General features: G+C 46.0%; 2 protein-coding genes across 5 annotated transcripts; both read left to right on the plus strand.

The window, feature by feature from the left end:
* The first annotated feature begins 3,659 nt into the window (after window positions 1-3,659).
* On the plus strand, window positions 3,660-8,962 carry vsx1 (visual system homeobox 1 homolog, chx10-like). 3 transcript variants are annotated; one of them, XM_044214178.1, is made up of 6 exons: window positions 3,661-3,870; window positions 3,916-4,130; window positions 4,454-4,529; window positions 4,978-5,101; window positions 5,412-5,607; window positions 6,950-8,962. In XM_044214178.1, exons 1-6 carry the CDS (start codon window positions 3,707-3,709, stop codon window positions 7,249-7,251), a joined length of 1,077 nt encoding a protein of 358 aa, XP_044070113.1. In that variant the 5' UTR covers window positions 3,661-3,706; the 3' UTR covers window positions 7,252-8,962. The 3 variants fall into 3 exon arrangements, with proteins under 3 accessions (XP_044070112.1, XP_044070113.1, XP_044070111.1); XM_044214177.1 differs by having other exon boundaries at window positions 3,660-4,130; window positions 5,412-5,592; XM_044214176.1 differs by having other exon boundaries at window positions 3,661-4,130.
* Window positions 8,963-9,558: 596 nt separating this feature from the next.
* LOC122884358 (zinc finger protein 135-like) lies at window positions 9,559-19,199 on the plus strand. 2 transcript variants are annotated; one of them, XM_044214174.1, is made up of 5 exons: window positions 9,560-10,275; window positions 11,289-11,451; window positions 13,457-13,515; window positions 13,607-13,673; window positions 15,430-19,199. In XM_044214174.1, the coding sequence occupies exons 1-5, from the start codon at window positions 10,147-10,149 to the stop codon at window positions 16,665-16,667; spliced, it is 1,656 nt and encodes a 551-aa protein (XP_044070109.1). In that variant the 5' UTR covers window positions 9,560-10,146; the 3' UTR covers window positions 16,668-19,199. The 2 variants fall into 2 exon arrangements, with proteins under 2 accessions (XP_044070110.1, XP_044070109.1); XM_044214175.1 differs by lacking the exons at window positions 13,457-13,515; window positions 13,607-13,673 and having other exon boundaries at window positions 9,559-10,275.
* The last annotated feature ends 670 nt before the right edge of the window (window positions 19,200-19,869 follow it).

The raw sequence follows: 19,869 nt of genomic DNA on the forward strand, positions 1-19,869 counted from the left end.
AAGATATTAATTTTGTGCTTAAAAGTTATCAAGAAATGGATTTTGTGCAAACAAGATACTAATTTGTGTGCATAACCACAACATATATCATGTGCACACAAGTTATTGTCGTGTAAAGCAGATATCTTGTGCAAACAAGATAATAACTTATTCGCACAAGAACGAGATCCATATCTTGTTTGAGCAAGATATTAATTTAATATCTTGTGGGCAGAAGTCATCTTGTTCAAAAGTTATGGGTCTTTGTGCTCATACAGTAAGAACAAGATAAAAACTTGTGCGCGCAAGAACGAGATCCGTATCTTACGTGAACAAGATATTAGATCTAAGATCCCTCTTCTGTCTTGTTTAGAAGATATTTTGTCTGAATAAGACAAAAACTTGTGCGCACAAGAACAAGATCCATATCTTGTTTGAGCAAGATATTGATTTAATATCTTGTGGGCAGAAGTCATCTTGCTCACAAGACATGGATCTCGTATGAACAAGATAACACAAGAACAAGATCCATACGTTGTGTGAACATTTATCTTCTTCGCACGAGATGTGGATCTTGTTTCAAGTTATTATCTTGCTCAGACGATATCTCGTTAGAACAAGATAATTCTTGTTCCCATACAAACAAGATATTAATCTTTACAAGATTAATATCTTGTAGATCAATGATGATGATCAAGATGTTCGGAGTAAAAGAGATCTTCGTCGCCTCGTACGTTTGTTCTTCCTGCGAGTCCGCTGTGACCGTCCGCGTCCTACGAACATCTGTGCAGGTGTTTCCCACAACGTCACGCTCAGTAGCCATAGCGACTGATTGTGACACATTAAGGGCACCGTCATCGTACATTAGTGACATCACCGGATGACATCAGACTCTGTTGTTGTTTATTTGTTTTCATATTATAATAATTTTATAATTTCTAATTTTTACACAACATAAAATATTACAGGAATATGATCAAACTTCAGTAAGACGCCACAGAACCAAACTGATGAACTAACGTCATTATGACAGCTTCCTGTTTTGCTTCTGTCGACGCCACTGAGCCTGAAATTATGTCAAAATACTTTTCTTTGAAATTAATAAAAACTTTAAAAGAAAGAAAATAATTTAGAGACTTTTTTTTTTTTTTTTTTTAAGTCAGAAAAGGTGAACTGACGTCTCCGACTTCCTGTTTTACATTTAAAGTGACAGAGTTCAGCTCCTGAGTTTCCAGTTTCACAGACGCCTGAAGTTATTTTAGTTATTATTAAGATTTGTCAAATATGAAGTATTTCATTTTTCCTCAAAGTCTTATTTCTGTTTTTAACGCCAACGAACTAAACTTGCGTTTTTCACAATTCTCGTCTTCTTTCTTGTTTAAAGCTACAGAAATTAAATCAGTTGATTTAAATTAAAAACAAAAAACTTCTTCACTGCAACGATCAATCATTTATATAATATATCAAATAAAACATAAGACATTTTTCATCTGTTAATAAGAACTTTTACTTTTTGTACTGTGGTGTTTCTGTGTTGAGTGAAGGCTCTGAACACTTCACAGTTTACTTACATTTAATTTAAGAAGTGTATTGAATTATGTCACACTTTATTAGGCTAAATATATATATATATATATATATATATACAGTATATATATGTATTATAATAATTATTATATACTGCGATGACAGAAACAGTCAGTTCTCATCAGCTGTTACAGAAAACGAAGCTCCTCCTCATGAAAGTCAGTTTGTAAAATTAGGGCCAAGTTAGGCCTAATCCCTCGGGATTGACTGCAGGCTGGCAGGCAGAGAGTGTGTGTGTGTGTGTGTGTGTGTGTGTGAGTGTGTGTGTGTGTGTGTGTGTGTGTGTGTGTGTGAGTGTGTGTGTGTGTGTGTGTGTGTGTGTGTGTGTGTGTGTGTGTGTGTGTGTGTGTGTGTGTGTGTGTGTGTGTGTGTGTGTGTGTGTGTGTGTGTGTGTGTGTGAGTGTGTGTGTGTGTGTGTGTGTGTGTGTGTGTGTGTGTGTGTGTGTGTGTGTGTGTGTGTGTGTGTGTGTGTGTGTGTGTGTGTGTGTGTGTGTGTGTGTGTGTGTGTGTGTGTGTGTGAGTGTGTGAGTGTGTGTGTGTGTGTGTGTGTGTGTGTGTGTGTGTGTGTGTGTGTGTGTGTGTGTGTGTGTGTGTGTGTGTGTGTGTGTGTGTGTGTGTGTGTGTGTGTGTGTGTGTGTGTGAGTGTGTGTGTGTGTGTGTGTGTGTGTGTGTGTGTGTGTGTGTGTGTGTGTGTGTGTGTGTGTGTGTGTGTGTGTGTGTGTGAGTGTGTGTGTGAGTGTGTGTGTGTGTGTGTGTGTGTGTGTGTGTGTGTGTGTGTGTGTGTGTGTGTGTGTGTGTGTGTGTGTGTGTGTGTGTGTGTGTGTGTGTGTGTGTGAGTGTGAGTGAGTGTGTGTGTGTGTGTGTGTGTGTGTGTGTGTGTGTGTGTGTGTGTGTGTGTGTGTGTGTGTGTGTGTGTGTGTGTGTGTGTGTGTGTGTGTGTGTGTGTGTGTGTGTGTGTGTGATAATTACGTCTGTTTTTAAACTTTAATCTTTTTATTTATTTTTGATTGCGAGTCCAAATCAAATGAACCGGAGATTAAAGATTCCAGATAGAAATCATTTAAACGGACCGAACACGAGACACCGTTAATGTTATTATTATTATTATTATTATTATTATTATTACGTCTGAAAACACATTAATATCGTTATTAAATCATAATTTAATGATTCAGTAATTATTATTTCTACGACTGTGGAAACATTTCTGCCTTTTTATTCTTTCTGATCTTTCTGTTTTTGTTATTTAATCCACTCACTTCTTATTATATTATAATATATATATATATATATATCACTTATTATATTATTATATTATAATAAATATCACTCATTATATTAAATGTTATTATATCTCCGACACACTGACTCAGCTACTGATGTTTTTCATTTCTTCATGCTTCGCTGCATTTTAATATTAATTATAATGTGCTTTAGTTACTTTGCAGATTAATACAAAATATAACAAACACATCAATTATGATTTATTATTACAGATTAAGATAAACTTTATTATTGATCCCTGGGAGGAAATTAACGAGCTGCCCAGCAGAATATAAAGCTATGAACACATTAATGCATCAATAATATGATTTATATTATTCTGCATAACGAGCACCGCTACTATAGCATAATATTATCTTACATAATATAATATATATAATATATTAATTATAATATAAGTGTGAATGCGCACAGATTCAGATTCAGATTCTGGTTTTTATTGTTTTTATTCTGCTGATGTCGTGAAAACCTGAAACATTATTTTCATGTTTAAAGAGCTGAGGGCCTAACATGATCATCATTATTATTATTATTATTATTATTATTATTATTATTATTATTATTATGAGTCTGATGGATCCTCCACGTGCTGCTCCTCCTGCTGCCATCGATCCGGTCCCGGGGGGGTCCTGATCAGAGACCAACAGCAGAAATTAAAGAGAGAGGATCCGGATCGGATCGGAGGGAGATTGGAGGCAATTAATCCTCCGGGGCAAGAGGCCACGCCCCCCGCCGGAGCTCTCATTTCTGATTGGCTGCTGCTGTGATCCCCGGAGACTGGAGCCAGATAAAAGGAGCCCGGCAGCCGGGCGGTCCCGGTCTGTCCCCCCTCCTCCTCCTCCAGAGTCCAGCCCTGATGAGCAGCATGACGGCCCGGGAGGAAGAGAAGCCCAAAGTCAAGATGCTATCTCCGGGATTTGGGATCGATAAGTCCCGGCTGCACGGCTCAGGGTTCCGGTCCAAAGGCTTTGCCATCACCGACCTGCTGGGCCTGGAGTCGGACCTGCAGGTGCGGCAGCCGCCCGGCGGGGCCCCGGGTTCGGGCCTGTCGGCGGCGGGCTCCGGGCCCGGGGCGGAGCCGCAGGGCGTCGGCGGCGGCCTCGGCGGGTTCTCCTTCCCGGGAGGGTCGCTGCCGCTGGGCCTCGGCTTCCTGTGCAGCCTGGCGGCGCAGCAGCCCGCCGGGGCGCCCTGCTTCCTGCCGGGACACCTGCCGCTGCTGCAGGCCCGGGCCGACAGCCACTACCTGCAGAACCTGGAGGCCCAGCGGGACGCGTACTCCGGTACGGCTCGGCTCGGCTCGGCCCGAACCGATTTTTCCTCTTTTAGTGTTTGTGTTGAAGTTGCTGCTGATCTGGATCTGTGGCCCCTCGGGTTAGTTCGGGTTAGTTCGGGTTAACTCGGGTTTTAAAGCCTCTTCTCCGCTTTCGGATCCAACTGCAACCTTTTTCCAACTCAAGTCAACTTTTAGTCGCTTTTTAAATCAGCTGTGAAGCCTCTTCCTCCTCCTCCTCCTCCTCCTCCTCCTCCTCCTCCTCCTCAGCTCCACAGGTGAGGCCCCTGCAGGTGTCTCCGTGCTAACAGCCTGTCCCTGTTTGTCCCGCAGATGAAGAGTGTCTGTCCGACCGCAACGACTCCAAAAGCTCCGCGAGCTCTCAGAAGAGGAAGAAGAGGCGCCACAGGTGAGAGAGTCTTCCTCACCTGACGTCAGAAAAATGTTTATTTTACAGATATTTTCACTTTTTATTATTCACACAAAACATCAGTCAGACGTCTTTAACTCAGCCGCACTGCGATGCATTAATGCATTAATATTACTGAATATCTCAACATCTGATTGAGCTCAATGGGTTGTTTATTTTTATTTCTTATAAATATGTTTTCAGATAAAGAAACGTTTGAGAGAAACAGCTGGAAGTGAAAATCAGTTTAAACGGAGAAACAAATACTTTCAGAGTGATTTAAACAACTCAGACACGATCAAACTAAATCGTTAAACCGTGGTTAGAGATGATTATATATATTATTATTATTAATAATAATAATAATAATAATTATGCTGTTGAAGAAATGTAAATGCGCTTTGAGTTGCTTCCTGCAGCTGACAGTTTGTGGTGTGTCTGGCTGCAGGACGGTGTTCACGTCGCACCAGCTGGAGGAGCTGGAGAAAGCTTTCCACGAGGCCCACTACCCCGACGTGTACGCCCGCGAGATGCTGGCCATGAAGACGGAGCTGCCGGAGGACAGGATCCAGGTGGGACACCAGCTGACGGTGACACACCTGACTGCTCATTAAAAACGCATCATATTAAATAAATAAATAAAGTGAAGCTTTAAAAACAGCCGAAGAAGAAAAAGTCTGAACTGGATCCGAAAAGATAGATGGTTTTTCCAGATGGGAAGCGGTTCCCAACATGGGGGTCGGGGCCCCTCCACTGGGTCAGGAGAGAAATGTGAGGGGTCCTAGGATGGAAAAAAGAAAAACCTCAACTCAAGGGCCACTCGCTTGCTTTTTCTGGAGCTTTCGACCGGACGTTTGAAACGGTTTGTCGTGTTTTTTCCAGGTGTGGTTCCAGAACCGGCGGGCGAAGTGGCGAAAGCGTGAGAAGTGCTGGGGTCGCAGCAGCGTCATGGCGGAGTACGGCCTGTACGGGGCGATGGTGCGTCACTCCATCCCGCTGCCGGAGTCCATCCTCAACTCCGCCAAGAACGGCATGATGGGATCCTGCGCCCCCTGGCTGCTCGGTGAGCCGCATGCACGTCAGTGCCACGCACACGCACCACACCATGCATCAATACACAGCGTCCACACGCGCTGAACACGCACACACACACACACACACACTGAACACGCGCACGCACACACGCGCTGAACACGCACACACACACACTGAACACGCGCACACACACACGCCCTGAACACGCACACACACACACGCACTGAACACGCACACACACACACACACGCACTGAACACGCACACACACACACACACTGAACTGAACACGCACACACACACACGCCCTGAACACACACACACACTGAACACGCACACACACACACTGAACACGCGCACACACTGAACACGCGCACACACTGAACACGCACACACACTGAACACGCACACACACACACACGCACTGAACACGCAGTTTCAATAACACAACACCAAGAAGTTCATCATTCAACAAAACTATCACAGCTGTTAGCCGAGTTTTGGCCTCATTCTTTAGGTGTTACAGTAAAATGATTTTGGCCACAGATTTAAAGTGAATGTTATCAAGAAAAAGGCACCAGGGACTCAATTAATGCTCCCAAAATAAAATCTAATAATAATAATAATAAAGTTAAGATGATCAGCAGTCGGTGTCACTAAGTGCAGCTTCGTCGTCGCTGCATTAAAACAGGTCGCAGCTCACTGTCCAGTTCTCACGTTCAGATCAGCTGCCACTAAATGTTTACAGCCGCTAGCTGCAGGTGGAGCTGTTGTTAGCTAACTGACACAGCTAGCGTTAGCATGCTAACACCTGAGCCGTTCAGAGTGAAAGAGGCGATCTGGAGCTCGGTCGACGTCTCTGACCTGAAACCTGATAAATGCTACATATCTCAAATTACGAAACTGACTAACGTCAGTTAGCTTAGCATAGTCAGATATTTCCTCTCATTATAAACTGTATGAATGCTACTAACTCGTGTCTGCAGACAGAAACAAACTAACACATTTACAGATTTCTCTTTCAGCCTCTGAAGCTGTGATGTTTGGAAGTTACGCTAGCTCCTGATGCTGCAGTCACTTCCTGTTTACATAGCTGCCTGCTCCTGATTGGACGGCGCTACAGATGTTTCCTAGCAACAGATTTACATGTGACTAAAATCTTTACTCGCTGAGACGTTTGTTCAGTTTTATCGGTGCAGCCTGGTTTAGTGAATCACTGTCTGAAACTAGTTCGTCGTTAGTGAGAGCTGAAGGACTGAAGGATCCGCGAAGACCTGCTGCCGCTCAGAGCAGCGTCTGAATCTCTTCAGTATTTCTTGTTATATGATAATATATCTGAATCCCGCAGACTGAACTGAATCTCTGTCTCTGTCTCTGTCCTCACAGGAATGCACAAGAAGTCCATAGAAATGTCCAAAAAGTGTTCCAGCCCTCCGCCGTCGGACTCGACCCGCTCCGACTCGTTCTGCGACGCCTCCCGAGCCTCGCCGTCCCTGCCCCGTCGCTCCGAGGCGGGGGAGGAGCGGGAGGAGCTGCTGGAGATGGAGGAGGAGGAGGAGGAGATGGAGGAGGAGGTGGCCATCGACCTGTCCAGCTCCTCCAAACAGCAGCAGGAGGCCGGAGGCTCGATAAGGTCCGCCTCCTCGCCACGACGGCAGAGCAGCAGCGAGTCGGACGAACACAGCTGAAGGTTGGAGGAGTCAAACATGGTCGGACTGAAGATGTGGTGACTGTTTGATGATGGCGGTGGGAGTGCGGGGATTTGATTGGCTCTTCTTTCAGGGATCACAAGAACAGCCAATGACTGAACAGCCATTACGTTGTTTGTTACTATGCAAGTTATCACATAAAGCTTTAAGGGGAAATATTTAAATGCTACTGTGTGTGAGTATGCTAAAATATTAGCCTTTGGGTAATATTTTCTTATACTAACAAAGTTTACTGGTAATATAAAAGGTAAAATTAGAGAACTACAATATTGGCATGCTAATAAATGTTAGCATGCTAAAATATCAGCAGGGGAAATGATTTACAATGTTAACACTTGCACTATACTAACATTCAATAGTATGCTAAAATATAAGCCAGTGGACAATATTTATGCTAACAATTACTCATTATAAGCTAACATGCCAATAAATGTAAACTAATAATGAACTATAAAGCGTTAGCAATATTGCTTTCAGCAGGCTAACAAACATTTGGACGTAAGGCTACTAAGCTTTTTGAATCACTTATTACAATATTCTATCATGCTAACAAAAAATACTAATACTTTACATTCAATTAAATTAATAATTTAAGTGGTAATATTTGAGTGCTTATGTGTTAGCATGCTATTAAACCTTGGTATGCTTATGAACTGCGATAGCAGCACTCCGAAACACACTAAAAATCTCTACTGTGGCCTCAGTCACCATTTTATTTTTAATGTGTTAGTATGCTAAGATAAAGTGATTAAGCCTTTTAATTTAAGGCTAAATAGCCTATGGTTACTATGTTACAATAGTAACAAACATTTACTGTTTATTTAAAATGTAATATTAGACTACTAGTATGTAAGCATGCTAGTTAATGTTAGTATGCTAAAATATTAGCCTATGGTTACTATTCTACAATGATAACAAACTGTTTTTAAATGTAATGTTAGACTAGTAGTATGTTAGCATGCTAGTAAATGTAAGTATGCTAAACTAGTAGCCTGTGGGTAATATTTTATCATGCTAACAAGCTTTTACTGGTAATGTCAAATATAATATTAGAGTGCTGGTATATTGGTGGGCAATATGCTAACAAGTGTTAACTGGTAATGAAATAAAGATTTATTAGCGTATTAGCAAGCTAACAACTATCGGGACGTCAGAGGTTGATGTTGAAACAAGTGAAGTTTAGGGACAAAAATACTTCTGATTGTTTGAGTCTCTTATCCAGGGATTTTTAACAATGAAGCAACTTGTAGCGTTAAATGTACCTCTGCTAGCGAACTCTCTGTGCTCCCAGGATGGAAACAAGCTAACGCAACGTGGAACGCCGCCGCCGCCACAGTCAGATCGACCTCGAGGAATCAGACCGAGTCTTTTCTGAAAGACCTGTGAACTGTTTCAGGAGGATGTAAATGATGAAGTCTGTCTGTGTGTTTATTATTGTATTGTACTGAGAGTATGTTTTATATCCTTGTTTTTTGGAAAATAAGAGGCTATTTAATGTTTTATTCCTGTTGGTTTCTGTGTTTTATAGTTTGACTGTCTGTCAAGCGCTGACCGGCCTGACTGAAGCTCTGTGAATGAATGTAATTTAAATGTAATATTTTAAAAAAGTCTGTTTATTACTGTCATATGTATGCAGGCCTACAGCAGCAGGTTCAGCAGGTTGAAGGTGAATAAAAAAGTATTTTTGGAACTTTTCGGGACTTTTATTTTGATCATTCAACACAAACATCGCAGAATATTTTAATTTACATTTAAGATTAATCAGAAATAATGAACACTAATTAAACTTTATTACACATATCACGGCTCCATGTCCCCGAAAATCTGATTTTTCAGGAAATTTCAGGAGGAAAAACTTAGTTATGCTTAAAATAGTTGTGGAGCATAATACACACACAGAAATCCCATTTACATTTTCATGTTTTAAAATGCATAATTACTGCAAAAATTAAATAAAATTGCTAACAAATTGTTGTGTACTTGTAAGTATAACGCTGCCATATTGAATTTAAAATTGACTTTTCATTTGACGATTGTTGAAAACGTGCAACCTAAACTCGAATGAATCTGCAAACCTTGAACGATACCCTGATTTAAGCCCATTTGGCCTTTTTCATTTTTCGTTGTTAGTTTGGTCAAATGTATTAATAGCTGACTTTGACAGATTTAACAAAAGACACGTGGAAAAATTGGCACAATTATGCACAATTATTAAATTTTATTGTACATCCTGTGCACACAAATTAAATTTAATTAAATAATTTCATTTTAATTTTGGCAGCCACAGACTTCCATATAAATACAGTAAAATAATATAACATTTACAAAGGTTTCACTTGACTATCTATTATTACAAAAGCATTTTTATGAGTCATTATTAGTGTAGTATTAGTGGGAATAACATCAGGGATTTAACAAATCTCTCAGCGGCAAAATACATCTGACGTTTCCACTCGTCATTACAGTTAGATGTCTGAAATCGCAAATTAACTTGTAATATCTTTAGTTTAACAATTAATAAGAATCGTGTAATTAAGAGAAGTCATAATTATTATCTTAAATTAAAAAAAGTTTTACTAATCGATTTTGTCCCAAATATTGCTTTCTGTAAGTCGTGACACGTCTCTTCGATATGTATCTATACTGAAACATTAAAAGATATAAAATATTGAAAACAAACACACAGAGAAGTTACTGTTACTCTTGTAAAATTACACGCAATTTAACTGACTGCATGAGCTGCTGCGCAGCCGCAGAATCAGAAGCCATTAGCCGTTGGACGAGACATCTACGTCACTTCCTTTATCCGCATTAGGCGCTTTAGTTGTTTTTTTTGCTAAGCTAGCAAGCTGTTAAGTGCGCGAATTCGTAAATATGGTGGATTTACTAACTTTTAAAAAGGAGCTCACGCTAATCGTGAATAACCTCGCCAAGGCGGTGGTGACGGAGATTTTCACAGCGGCGGAGAAAGTGTCTTTGAATAAACAAAATCCCGAAACGGAGGTAAGCTACCGCGGCTAACTGTAGCTAACAGCTAACTCTACTTTAACTGTTTCGGTCCCGGGGGCTCCCGGTGTAATGACAGGAGGTGTGTCAGTGGAGTCTCAGATTATGGGCTAATCTACTGTTATAATGTTAAACAAGAGCTTGACTTTACACTCATAGTCTTCATATAGTTACACCAGAGTCCATTGAAAAATCTTATAATTTAAGCATTTTCAGTTTGTTAGCCAACTTACGTAGTTACACTGTTAGACGCAATACAATATTATAACAAGCAATTTAGACTTTAAGGCGTAAAAAGTAGTGTTAAACATTGTTTGGTGAATCCGACACCGCGCTGAGAAAGACGATAACTACACTGCTGCAGTTCGGCGCAGAATCAGACAGTCAATCGATTATTTGACCAACATTTTGATAATCAGTTAATCAATTTAAGTCATTATCTTGTTCAGTCTGGCCAGTGTGAGGAGTCTCTGCCTTTTCTCTCGTTATTGTTTATTAATCTATTAATAAATCATCCATTCAATCAAAAAAAAAATTAAATAGATTAATTGATCATCACAATAATCACTACTGGCAGCCCTACATGAAACTGATATTTTGAGATTCTGGTCTCACCGTGAACATAATAAATGACAATCCCTGCAAGATTAAATACATTATTTTAGTCATCTGATTTTGATCAAAGTCACATTACATGCTAAACTACTCAGTTACAGTTTACCTGCGTTACATTATGTTAAAAAGACACTCGTCGTGTTCACCTGTAATGCTGAAATCCAGCCCCCCGACTCGTGTCTTGTTGTTTTTAGTTGTAAGTCTGTTTGCTGGATATGTTGAGCAGCATTTTGTAAACTTTGTTGTGAAAAGTTCCTTATGTATTAATCTAAACAAATAGTTTTTATTAAATGGCCAAACAGCATTAAATTGACAGATATTTGAATGGAGTTTGCTCTGAGAGAAACCCGACAGCAGTTGCTCACATGTGTGTTGCGCTCCGGTCTTTGTCTCAGGAGAAACTCGGCACTCTGGTGGACAGCTTGTGTGTCGAAGCTGTTGATAAAATCCTGAAGATGGTCGAGGGGGCTGCTGGGAAGCAGGCGGAGACTCCGGGAGACCTGAAGGATCCACCTGAGTCTCATGAGAGCAGCGAGTGTTTGATGAAGACAACAGAAGGTGAGCAAAGCCCCTTTCATGCAGGGAAGCTGCAGCATTACTGGGTTCAGTTTAGAGGTCTTCACTGGTCTGCGAGACCTGGACCTGAGCCAGTCTGGGTCCAGAGTCTCTACAGTCAAATCAGGTCTGGTAGGGTCCTGTTGCATTGGTGCAGGTTTAAGGTCTGTGTGTCAATATGTCTAATACCTGAGTGGATCCAAGGTGAGTCTCTGTCAGCTCTGATCACATGGTGCGTCTTCATCATCATCATCATCATCATCATCATCATCATCATCGTCATCATCATCGTCGTCATCATCACAGGAGAAAGAGTAAGAACTGTGGGTCTGTTCAGGTCTGACTGTCCTCAGGTCTGTTCAGGTCTGACTGTCCTCTGGTCTGGCTGTCCTCTGGTCTGTTCAGGTCTCTTCAGGTCTGGCTGTCCTCAGGTCTGTTCAGGTCTGTTCAGGTCTGACTGTCCTCTGGTCTGTTCAGGTCTCTTCAGGTCTGGCTGTCCTCTCTGTTCAGGTCTGTTCAGGTCTGACTGTCCTCTGGTCTGTTCAGGTCTCTTCAGGTCTGGCTGTCCTCTGGTCTGTTCAGGTCTGACTGTCCTCAGGTCTGTTCAGGTCTGACTGTCCTCTGGTCTGGCTGTCCTCTGGTCTGTTCAGGTCTGACTGTCCTCAGGTCTGTTCAGGTCTGACTGTCCTCTGGTCTGGCTGTCCTCTGGTCTGTTCAGGTCTCTTCAGGTCTGGCTGTCCTCAGGTCTGTTCAGGTCTGACTGTCCTCTGGTCTGGCTGTCCTCTGGTCTGTTCAGGTCTCTTCAGGTCTGGCTGTCCTCAGGTCTGTTCAGGTCTGTTCAGGTCTGACTGTCCTCTGGTCTGTTCAGGTCTCTTCAGGTCTGGCTGTCCTCTGGTCTGTTCAGGTCTGTTCAGGTCTGGCTGTCCTCTGGTCTGTTCAGGTCTGTTCAGGTCTGACTGTCCTCTGGTCTGGCTGTCCTCTGGTCTGTTCAGGTCTCTTCAGGTCTGGCTGTCCTCAGGTCTGTTCAGGTCTGTTCAGGTCTGGCTGTCCTCTGGTCTGTTCAGGTCTGTTCAGGTCTGGCTGTCCTCAGGTCTGTTCAGGTCTCTTCAGGTCTGGCTGTCCTCAGGTCTGTTCAGGTCTCTTCAGGTCTGGCTGTCCTCTGGTCTGTTCAGGTCTGTTCAGGTCTGACTGTCCTCTGGTCTGGCTGTCCTCTGGTCTGTTCAGGTCTGTTCAGGTCTGACTGTCCTCAGGTCTGACTGTCCTCTGGTCTGTTCAGGTCTGACTGTCTTCAGGTCTGGCTGTCCTCAGGTCTGTTCAGGTCTGACTGTCTTCAGGTCTGACTGTCCTCTGGTCTGTTCAGGTCTGTTCAGGTCTGGCTGTCCTCAGGTCTCACTGTCCTCAGGTCTGACTGTCTTCAGGTCTGACTGTCCTCAGGTCTGACTGTCCTGAGGTCTGTTCAGGTCTGACTGTCCTCAGGTCTGTTCAGGTCTGACTGTCCTCAGGTCTGACTGTCCTCTGGTCTGTTCAGGTCTGTTCTGGTCTGACTGTCCTCTGGTCTGTTCAGGTCTCACTGTCCTCAGGTCTGACTGTCCTCTGGTCTGTTCAGGTCTGTTCAGGTCTGGCTGTCCTGAGGTCTGTTCAGGTCTCACTGTCTTCAGGTCTGTTCAGGTCTGACTGTCCTCAGGTCTGCTCAGGTCTGGCTATCCTCTGGATTTTCAGAGTCACGGCTGAACATGTAGCTGGTTTCGAGGATCTGGATGGGGCCACTGGACAAATAGCAGAGCGGACGAGGAGAGCGAGAGACGGGCCGAGGACGCTGAACCAGCTGCTGCAGCGCTCTCGCTCAATACTGGACCAGTTTCAAAGACCGCTGTCCCAGTTAGTCGCTCTGACAGAAATACCTGGGAAGAGTTCCCCTTTAAGGGACTTTCGATGTCTCACGAAGGAGAAGTGGGCGGACACGGTCACGGTCGGTTTAAAGCAGCTGAGTGTTTCCTGTGTGTTTCAGGTGAAGACGGCGGTGGTGAGCGCCCCCCCACAGAACAGACCTACATCCTGGTTTACGGGGTCAGTGAACGCCACACCAACAGTCGGGAGAAGCAGAGATCCTCCGAGCCCCGAACAAACTGAACACTGGTTACTGTTTTCTGTTTTGTAGAGCGCTGCCGTCGACTCCAAGTGTGTGCTGGTGTCACTGGAGAGCGATGCTAAAGCTAATGCTAACGGTGAGTTTATCTGACTGGGGAAACTCCATTCATTCAGCCAATAACCGGAACCAGAACCAGAACCAGAAGGTGATTCCAGCGTTAACTGCTAACTCTAGCTTTACCCAGTTTGGTCGGATGGTAAACGAACCCTCTGTGGCCCAGCTGACACGTAGATACTCAGAGGAAACGTAAACATCCTGCTGGGTCACTGATTAAAATGTGTCTGTAGCACAGAGCAGCAAAAACCGTCGAGTACGGAAAGCTGACTTCTCAGATTCATCACCATGTTGATTTATTCCTGATTTAAAACTGATCTAATTAATAATTTTATATAAACAATGGATTGAAGTTTCTCTGATAGCTGAGAACTGTCTCCGTCTCCGCAGCTCCACGGAGCCTTTTAGCCTCTTTTAGCTGCTAGTTTTGGTGTTGCAGCACATTTCCTGTCTGGTTCAGTCTCAGTGGTTCTGATGAAGCCGCTGGACTCGAGCTGCTCGGCAGCAAACAGCTGACAGACGCAGTCAGAGTCCAGCTGCTGAACGTAGCGGAGCATCTAGCTGCTAAAGAGCCAGATGTTTCCCTCAGCAGCTGCTGGAGACCAAACACAGAGCTGACAGAGAGAAGACCGGACCGACGTCCATCAGGAGACGCAGACACGCCTCCTGATGAAGCGTCATGTGACTCTGACACGCCTCCTGACGAAGCGTCATGTGACTCTGACACGCCTCCTGATGAAGCGTCGTGTGACTCTGTCACGCCTCCTGATGAAGCGTCATGTGACTCTGACACGCCTCCTGATGAAGCGTCATGTCGCTCTGACTCGCCTCCTGATGAAGCGTCATGTGACTCTGACACGCCTCCTGACGGCGTCATGTGACTCTGACACGCCTCCTGATGAAGCGTCATGTGACTCTGACACGCCTCCTGACGGCGTCATGTGACTCTGACACGCCTCTGATGAAGCATCACGTGACTCTGACACGCCTCCTGACGGCGTCATGTGACTCTGACACGCCTCCTGATGAAGCATCACGTGACTCTGACACGCCTCCTGACGGCGTCATGTGACTCTGACACGCCTCCTGGCGGCGTCATGTGACTCTGACACGCCTCCCGACGAAGCGTCACGTGACTCTGACACGCCTCCCGACGAAGCGTCACGTGACTCTGACACGCCTCCCGATTAAGCGTCACGTGACTCTGACACGCCTCCCGATGAAGCGTCATGTGACTCTGACACGCCTCCTGACGGAGCGTCATGTGACTCTGACACGCCTCCTGATGAAGCGTCACGTGACTCTGACACGCCTCCCGATGAAGCGTCACGTGGCTGCTGGAGACGGAAACGAGCAGCTGTTTGCTAACATGCTAACATGTTAGCATCAACTGCTTTATAAAATGATAATATGTCAGATGTTGCATTTGCAGGTTGTCCTGCTGCCCCCAAACGTGGACCAAAAACATTAATAAAGCTGTCGAACTACCTTGACTAACCTTTATCGACACATCAGTTAAAGCTAGCGTAATGTATTGAATAAAATTGAAAACAATCCCGTAACTGTAATAATGAATGAAACGATTGGCGTGCCTACCTGCGTGCCTACCTGCGTGCACTCTCTGCGCATGAACATGTGTTTTGGGGGAGTGGCTTTGGAGGGAGGGGGTTGGATTTTTTTTACGTGTCTCTAGTTTCTCCAGCGTTACCTAGCCTAGCTTTAATGGTATCGCTAACACGCATTTTAACCTCTAAGACCTCCTTGTTCTTGTGTTACAGGTGAAAATAAAACCTCGGATGCGACAGGTGAAGCCATGGCTCTGCACAGCGAGCGCTCCTCCCCCTCCCCTCCCCTGCAGGCCGACGTCCCCGACCACGAGTACGCTCGGCCGTCCTCGCCGCCGCCCGGCACCCCCTCGGCGGTGGAGGGCGGAGCCTCTGCAGCGCGCGGCAGGAAACATTGCGCCAGCAGGCGGAAAAAAGACACGTCTCAGCGCGCAGAGACCACAGAAACTCACCACCAGTGTTTACAGTGTGGGATGCTGTTTCCCAGCGCAGAGCGACTCTCCGACCACGAGAAGAAGTCTCACCTGGTGTGCTCGGTGTGCGGGACGCCGTTCACCGGCATCCTGAGACTCCGTGAACACGAGATCAAAGAGCACGGGCTGCTGCCGTACACCTGTGACTACTGCCCCAAGAGATTCAACCACAAAGCTCACCGCAACCTGCACGTGAAGGCGCGGCACACCGGAGAGAAAACCTGCCACTGCGACATCTGCGGGAAGGGCTACTCCTGCATCAGCGTGCTGAAGACGCACAGGATGACCCACTTCGAGAAGACGTTCATCTGCGACGTCTGCGGGAAGAGCTTCTACCACGCCTGCCACCTGACGCGCCACAAACTGGTGCACCAGGAGGTCCGGCCGTACCAGTGCTCCACCTGCGGGAAGGGCTTCACCCAGGCCGCCAACCTGCGCAGCCACCAGGTGATCCACACCGGAGAGAGGCAGCTCTGCTCCGTCTGCGGCAAGAGCTACCGCTGCCTGAAGAACCACGTCATCAGCAAACACTCGCACGAGCTCCCCGCCGACGAGCTGCCGGCCGGAGACACCATCATCACCTGCGAGGTGTGCGGCAAGAAGTTCCCCAACCTGTCGCAGTTTAAAGTTCACCAGAGGAGCCACACGGGAGAGAAACCGTTCCACTGCGACATCTGCGGGAAGAGTTACCGCCTGAAGGAGCTGCTGAGGGACCACAGGTACACCCACACCGGGGAGAAGCCGTACAGGTGCACCCTCTGCTCCAAAACCTTCAACCTGGCCACCAGCTTCATGAGGCACCGCAGCATCCACACCGGAGAGACGCCCTACAGCTGCCTCGACTGCGGGAAACACTTCCGCCTGCTCACCTTCCTGAAGGCTCACCTGCAGACCAAAGCTCACCTGAAGCAGACGCTGCAGAAGCCGACTGTCACCTCTGACCAGGTCTGTTCAGGGTTACAGAGACCATGTTCGTGAACCTGCTGCTCCAGCACTCTGCTGGGGTCAGTCTGGCCTCCAGATGTTGAACCAGCTGCAGGGATTCGCTCCCACTCAGCCCGCAGAGCATCAGGATCAGGTCTGGCTCTCAGTCGGGGTTCCGGTTCATCCCAGAGGTGCTGGATGGGGCTGAGATCAGATCCTCTGGGGAAAGCTTTTCTTTACGGAGCTGCTTTGTGTCGTGTTGAAGCTGCTGTCCTTCACTGGATCAGAGGAGACCAAACCAGGGAAGCAGCGCTTTTATTTAGTGTTATACTGTGTCTTGATCTGAGATCTGGACTTGGATCAGTGGGACCAGATCCACCTCGGTGAGCAGCAAACAGAATATAAGAGTTTGGCTTCCCGTCACGCTGATGTCGCAGTTTTAACGTCGGCAGGCCGAACCTTCTGGTTGGTTGTTTCCGATCGTCCTCTCTGTAAACAGCTGTTTTACACGAATAATCGTTTGCGTGTTTGTTTCCCTCCAGAATCTCTGAACGTCGGACGCGATGACATCAAGAGGCGCTCAGCGGCTGGTTTAAACCCGCCTGCAGCGTAACTAGTGTCCCTTTAACAGAGAAAGAAACGGGATCAAATCGTGTTTCTGTTGTTTGGATCAGCTGATCAGCAGATTAACAATCAGCCATCAGAGACAAACAGGATCATTAAAACTCCTAAAGGTGATTAAATCTATTGTACAAACACAAAGGTGGGATTAACGGTTGTATACATCCTTTAATCTGACCTCCGGTCTGCGGAAAAACAGTCGTGCTGGATTACAGAGGAGCATCGCTTATCGTCTGACAGCAGTAAAGTGGGAATTATCTGTGGATTAAAGCGTCCGACGAAAACAGCAGAGATTCACGTGAGTCTGACGCTGCAGCAGATCTGGGGTCAGGACAGCAGCAGCAGATCTGGGGTCAGGACAGCAGCAGCGGCAGATCTGGGGTCAGGACAGCAGCAGCAGATCTGGGGTCAGGACAGCAGCAGCGGCAGATCTGGGGTCAGGACAGCAGCAGCAGCAGCAGATCTGGGGTCAGGACAGCAGCAGCAGATCTGGGGTCAGGACAGCAGCAGCAGGACAGCAGCAGCAGATCTGGGGTCAGGACAGCAGCAGCAGCAGGACAGCAGCAGCAGATCTGGGGTCAGGACAGCAGCAGCAGCAGCAGCAGATCTGGGGTCAGGACAGCAGCAGCAGCAGCAGATCTGGGGTCAGGACAGCAGCAGCAGCAGATCTGGGGTCAGGACAGCAGCAGCAGCAGCAGATCTGGGGTCAGGACAGCAGCAGCAGATCTGGGGTCAGGACAGCAGCAGCAGATCTGGGGTCAGGACAGCAGCAGCAGATCTGGGGTCAGGACAGCAGCAGCAGATCTGGGGTCAGGACAGCAGCAGCAGATCTGGGGTCAGGACAGCAGCAGCGGCAGCAGATCTGGGGTCAGGACAGCAGCAGCAGCAGCAGATCTGGGGTCAGGACAGCAGCAGCAGCAGCAGATCTGGGGTCAGGACAGCAGCAGCAGCAGCAGCAGCAGATCTGGGGTCAGGACAGCAGCAGCAGATCTGGGGTCAGGACAGCAGCAGCAGCAGCAGATCTGGGGTCAGGACAGCAGCAGCAGATCTGCAGCAGGACAGCTGGGGTCAGGACAGCAGCAGCAGATCTGGGGTCAGGACAGCAGCAGCAGCAGCAGATCTGGGGTCAGGACAGCAGCAGCAGATCTGGGGTCAGGACAGCAGCAGCAGCAGCAGCAGCAGATCTGGGGTCAGGACAGCAGCAGCAGATCTGGGGTCAGGACAGCAGCAGCAGCAGCAGCAGCAGATCTGGGGTCAGGACAGCAGCGGCTCGGGCCGATGCTGTTTGTTTTCTGACACAATAAAACCAAACGTTGCTTTAACGGACAGAAAGTAAAATCTGACCCCGTGAGCTCAGACCTGCGGCGTGGCGTCAAAATGAATTGATTAGTTCGCCAACAGAAACTCCTCTGATAATCAATATCATTCTGTTTCTGCAAACTGAATCTCAGATTAATTAATAATAATACATAACACCTACGCTCAGTGTCCATATTATTAGGAACAGCTGAAACCAAGTCTGATCCAACGTGAAGTTATACTGTTCGGGTTGTATTGATTTAACTGATTGATCATGTTGGATGATGACCTCACGGGCGTCCCTAATAAACTGGACGTCTTCGGCTCAAATCAGTTTATTCATCTCTGAAAGTTCAGATGATCTTATGGAGCTCAGCAGTCAAACTGGAGCTCGTCTGAAGTATGTGGAACTCGGCTGAAAGCTTATTGATTATCTGACCGACTGAGCTGAGGTCAGCCTGTCGGGTCGGACACCTGTGACGTGACGTATCCGCGCTGCAGCTTTAACGTCAAACTAATCTGATTCTGAATCTGCTGCTTCAATAAACTAAACATAAAATCCAGTTTGTTTGTTTTTTATCTGCTCGTTGTTTTCTCCTGTTTGTTTTGTTGTTTTGGTAAAATGTATGTTTTATAGCACAATACAATATCATCTTACATATTGTTTTTGTACGTGTTTGAGTTCATTCTTGACTTCTCACTTACTGCCGTGTTCTGGAGCTTTCAGCCGTTTCACACAGTCATCATCAGAGAGTAAGAAAAGAGAGTAAGTGGACCTTGAGTGTATTTATCATTAACTTAGTTTGAGTTTTGTTCTTTTTTCTTTCTTTATTTGATGATTCTGAACCTTCGCTTCAGCTTCAACGTAAAAACATTTTAAATATTTAACGTGAAACATAAAGAAACATAAAACCGATTGATCCAGATCTGCAGCGCGCACTTCCTGAGCGGACCTACAGGGGGCAGCAGCCGTTAGGTAATCTTCAGGTTGTGATTGTGGTGATTGTGATGTATTGACCTGTTTGTCAGCAGCCTGAACTTCTTTCGATCTTATTCTGAGTTGAAATCTGAACAACTGAATCTGAAGCTTCCAGTCTCAGAGTGCGAATGAAGGGCGATGAAGATTGTCTGCAGCAGATACAAAGGGATGAAGAAGAAGCGGGAGTCAGTGCAACACAGCACAAAAAGACGACTGTTCTCCGCTCAAAGCAAATTACAGGAACCTTCGGTGCTGAAACGGGTTTCGGCAGAAGGCCTGTTGCTGTAAGTGATGGTCCTCATTCGAACAGCGCCGACCCAGAAGTCTCATCATGTTCTGGTAACTTCTTTGCAGCGG

The sequence above is a fragment of the Siniperca chuatsi genome, linkage group LG11 (genome assembly GCF_020085105.1).
Source record: "Siniperca chuatsi isolate FFG_IHB_CAS linkage group LG11, ASM2008510v1, whole genome shotgun sequence".
NCBI classification, from domain to species: Eukaryota; Metazoa; Chordata; class Actinopteri; order Centrarchiformes; family Sinipercidae; genus Siniperca; species Siniperca chuatsi.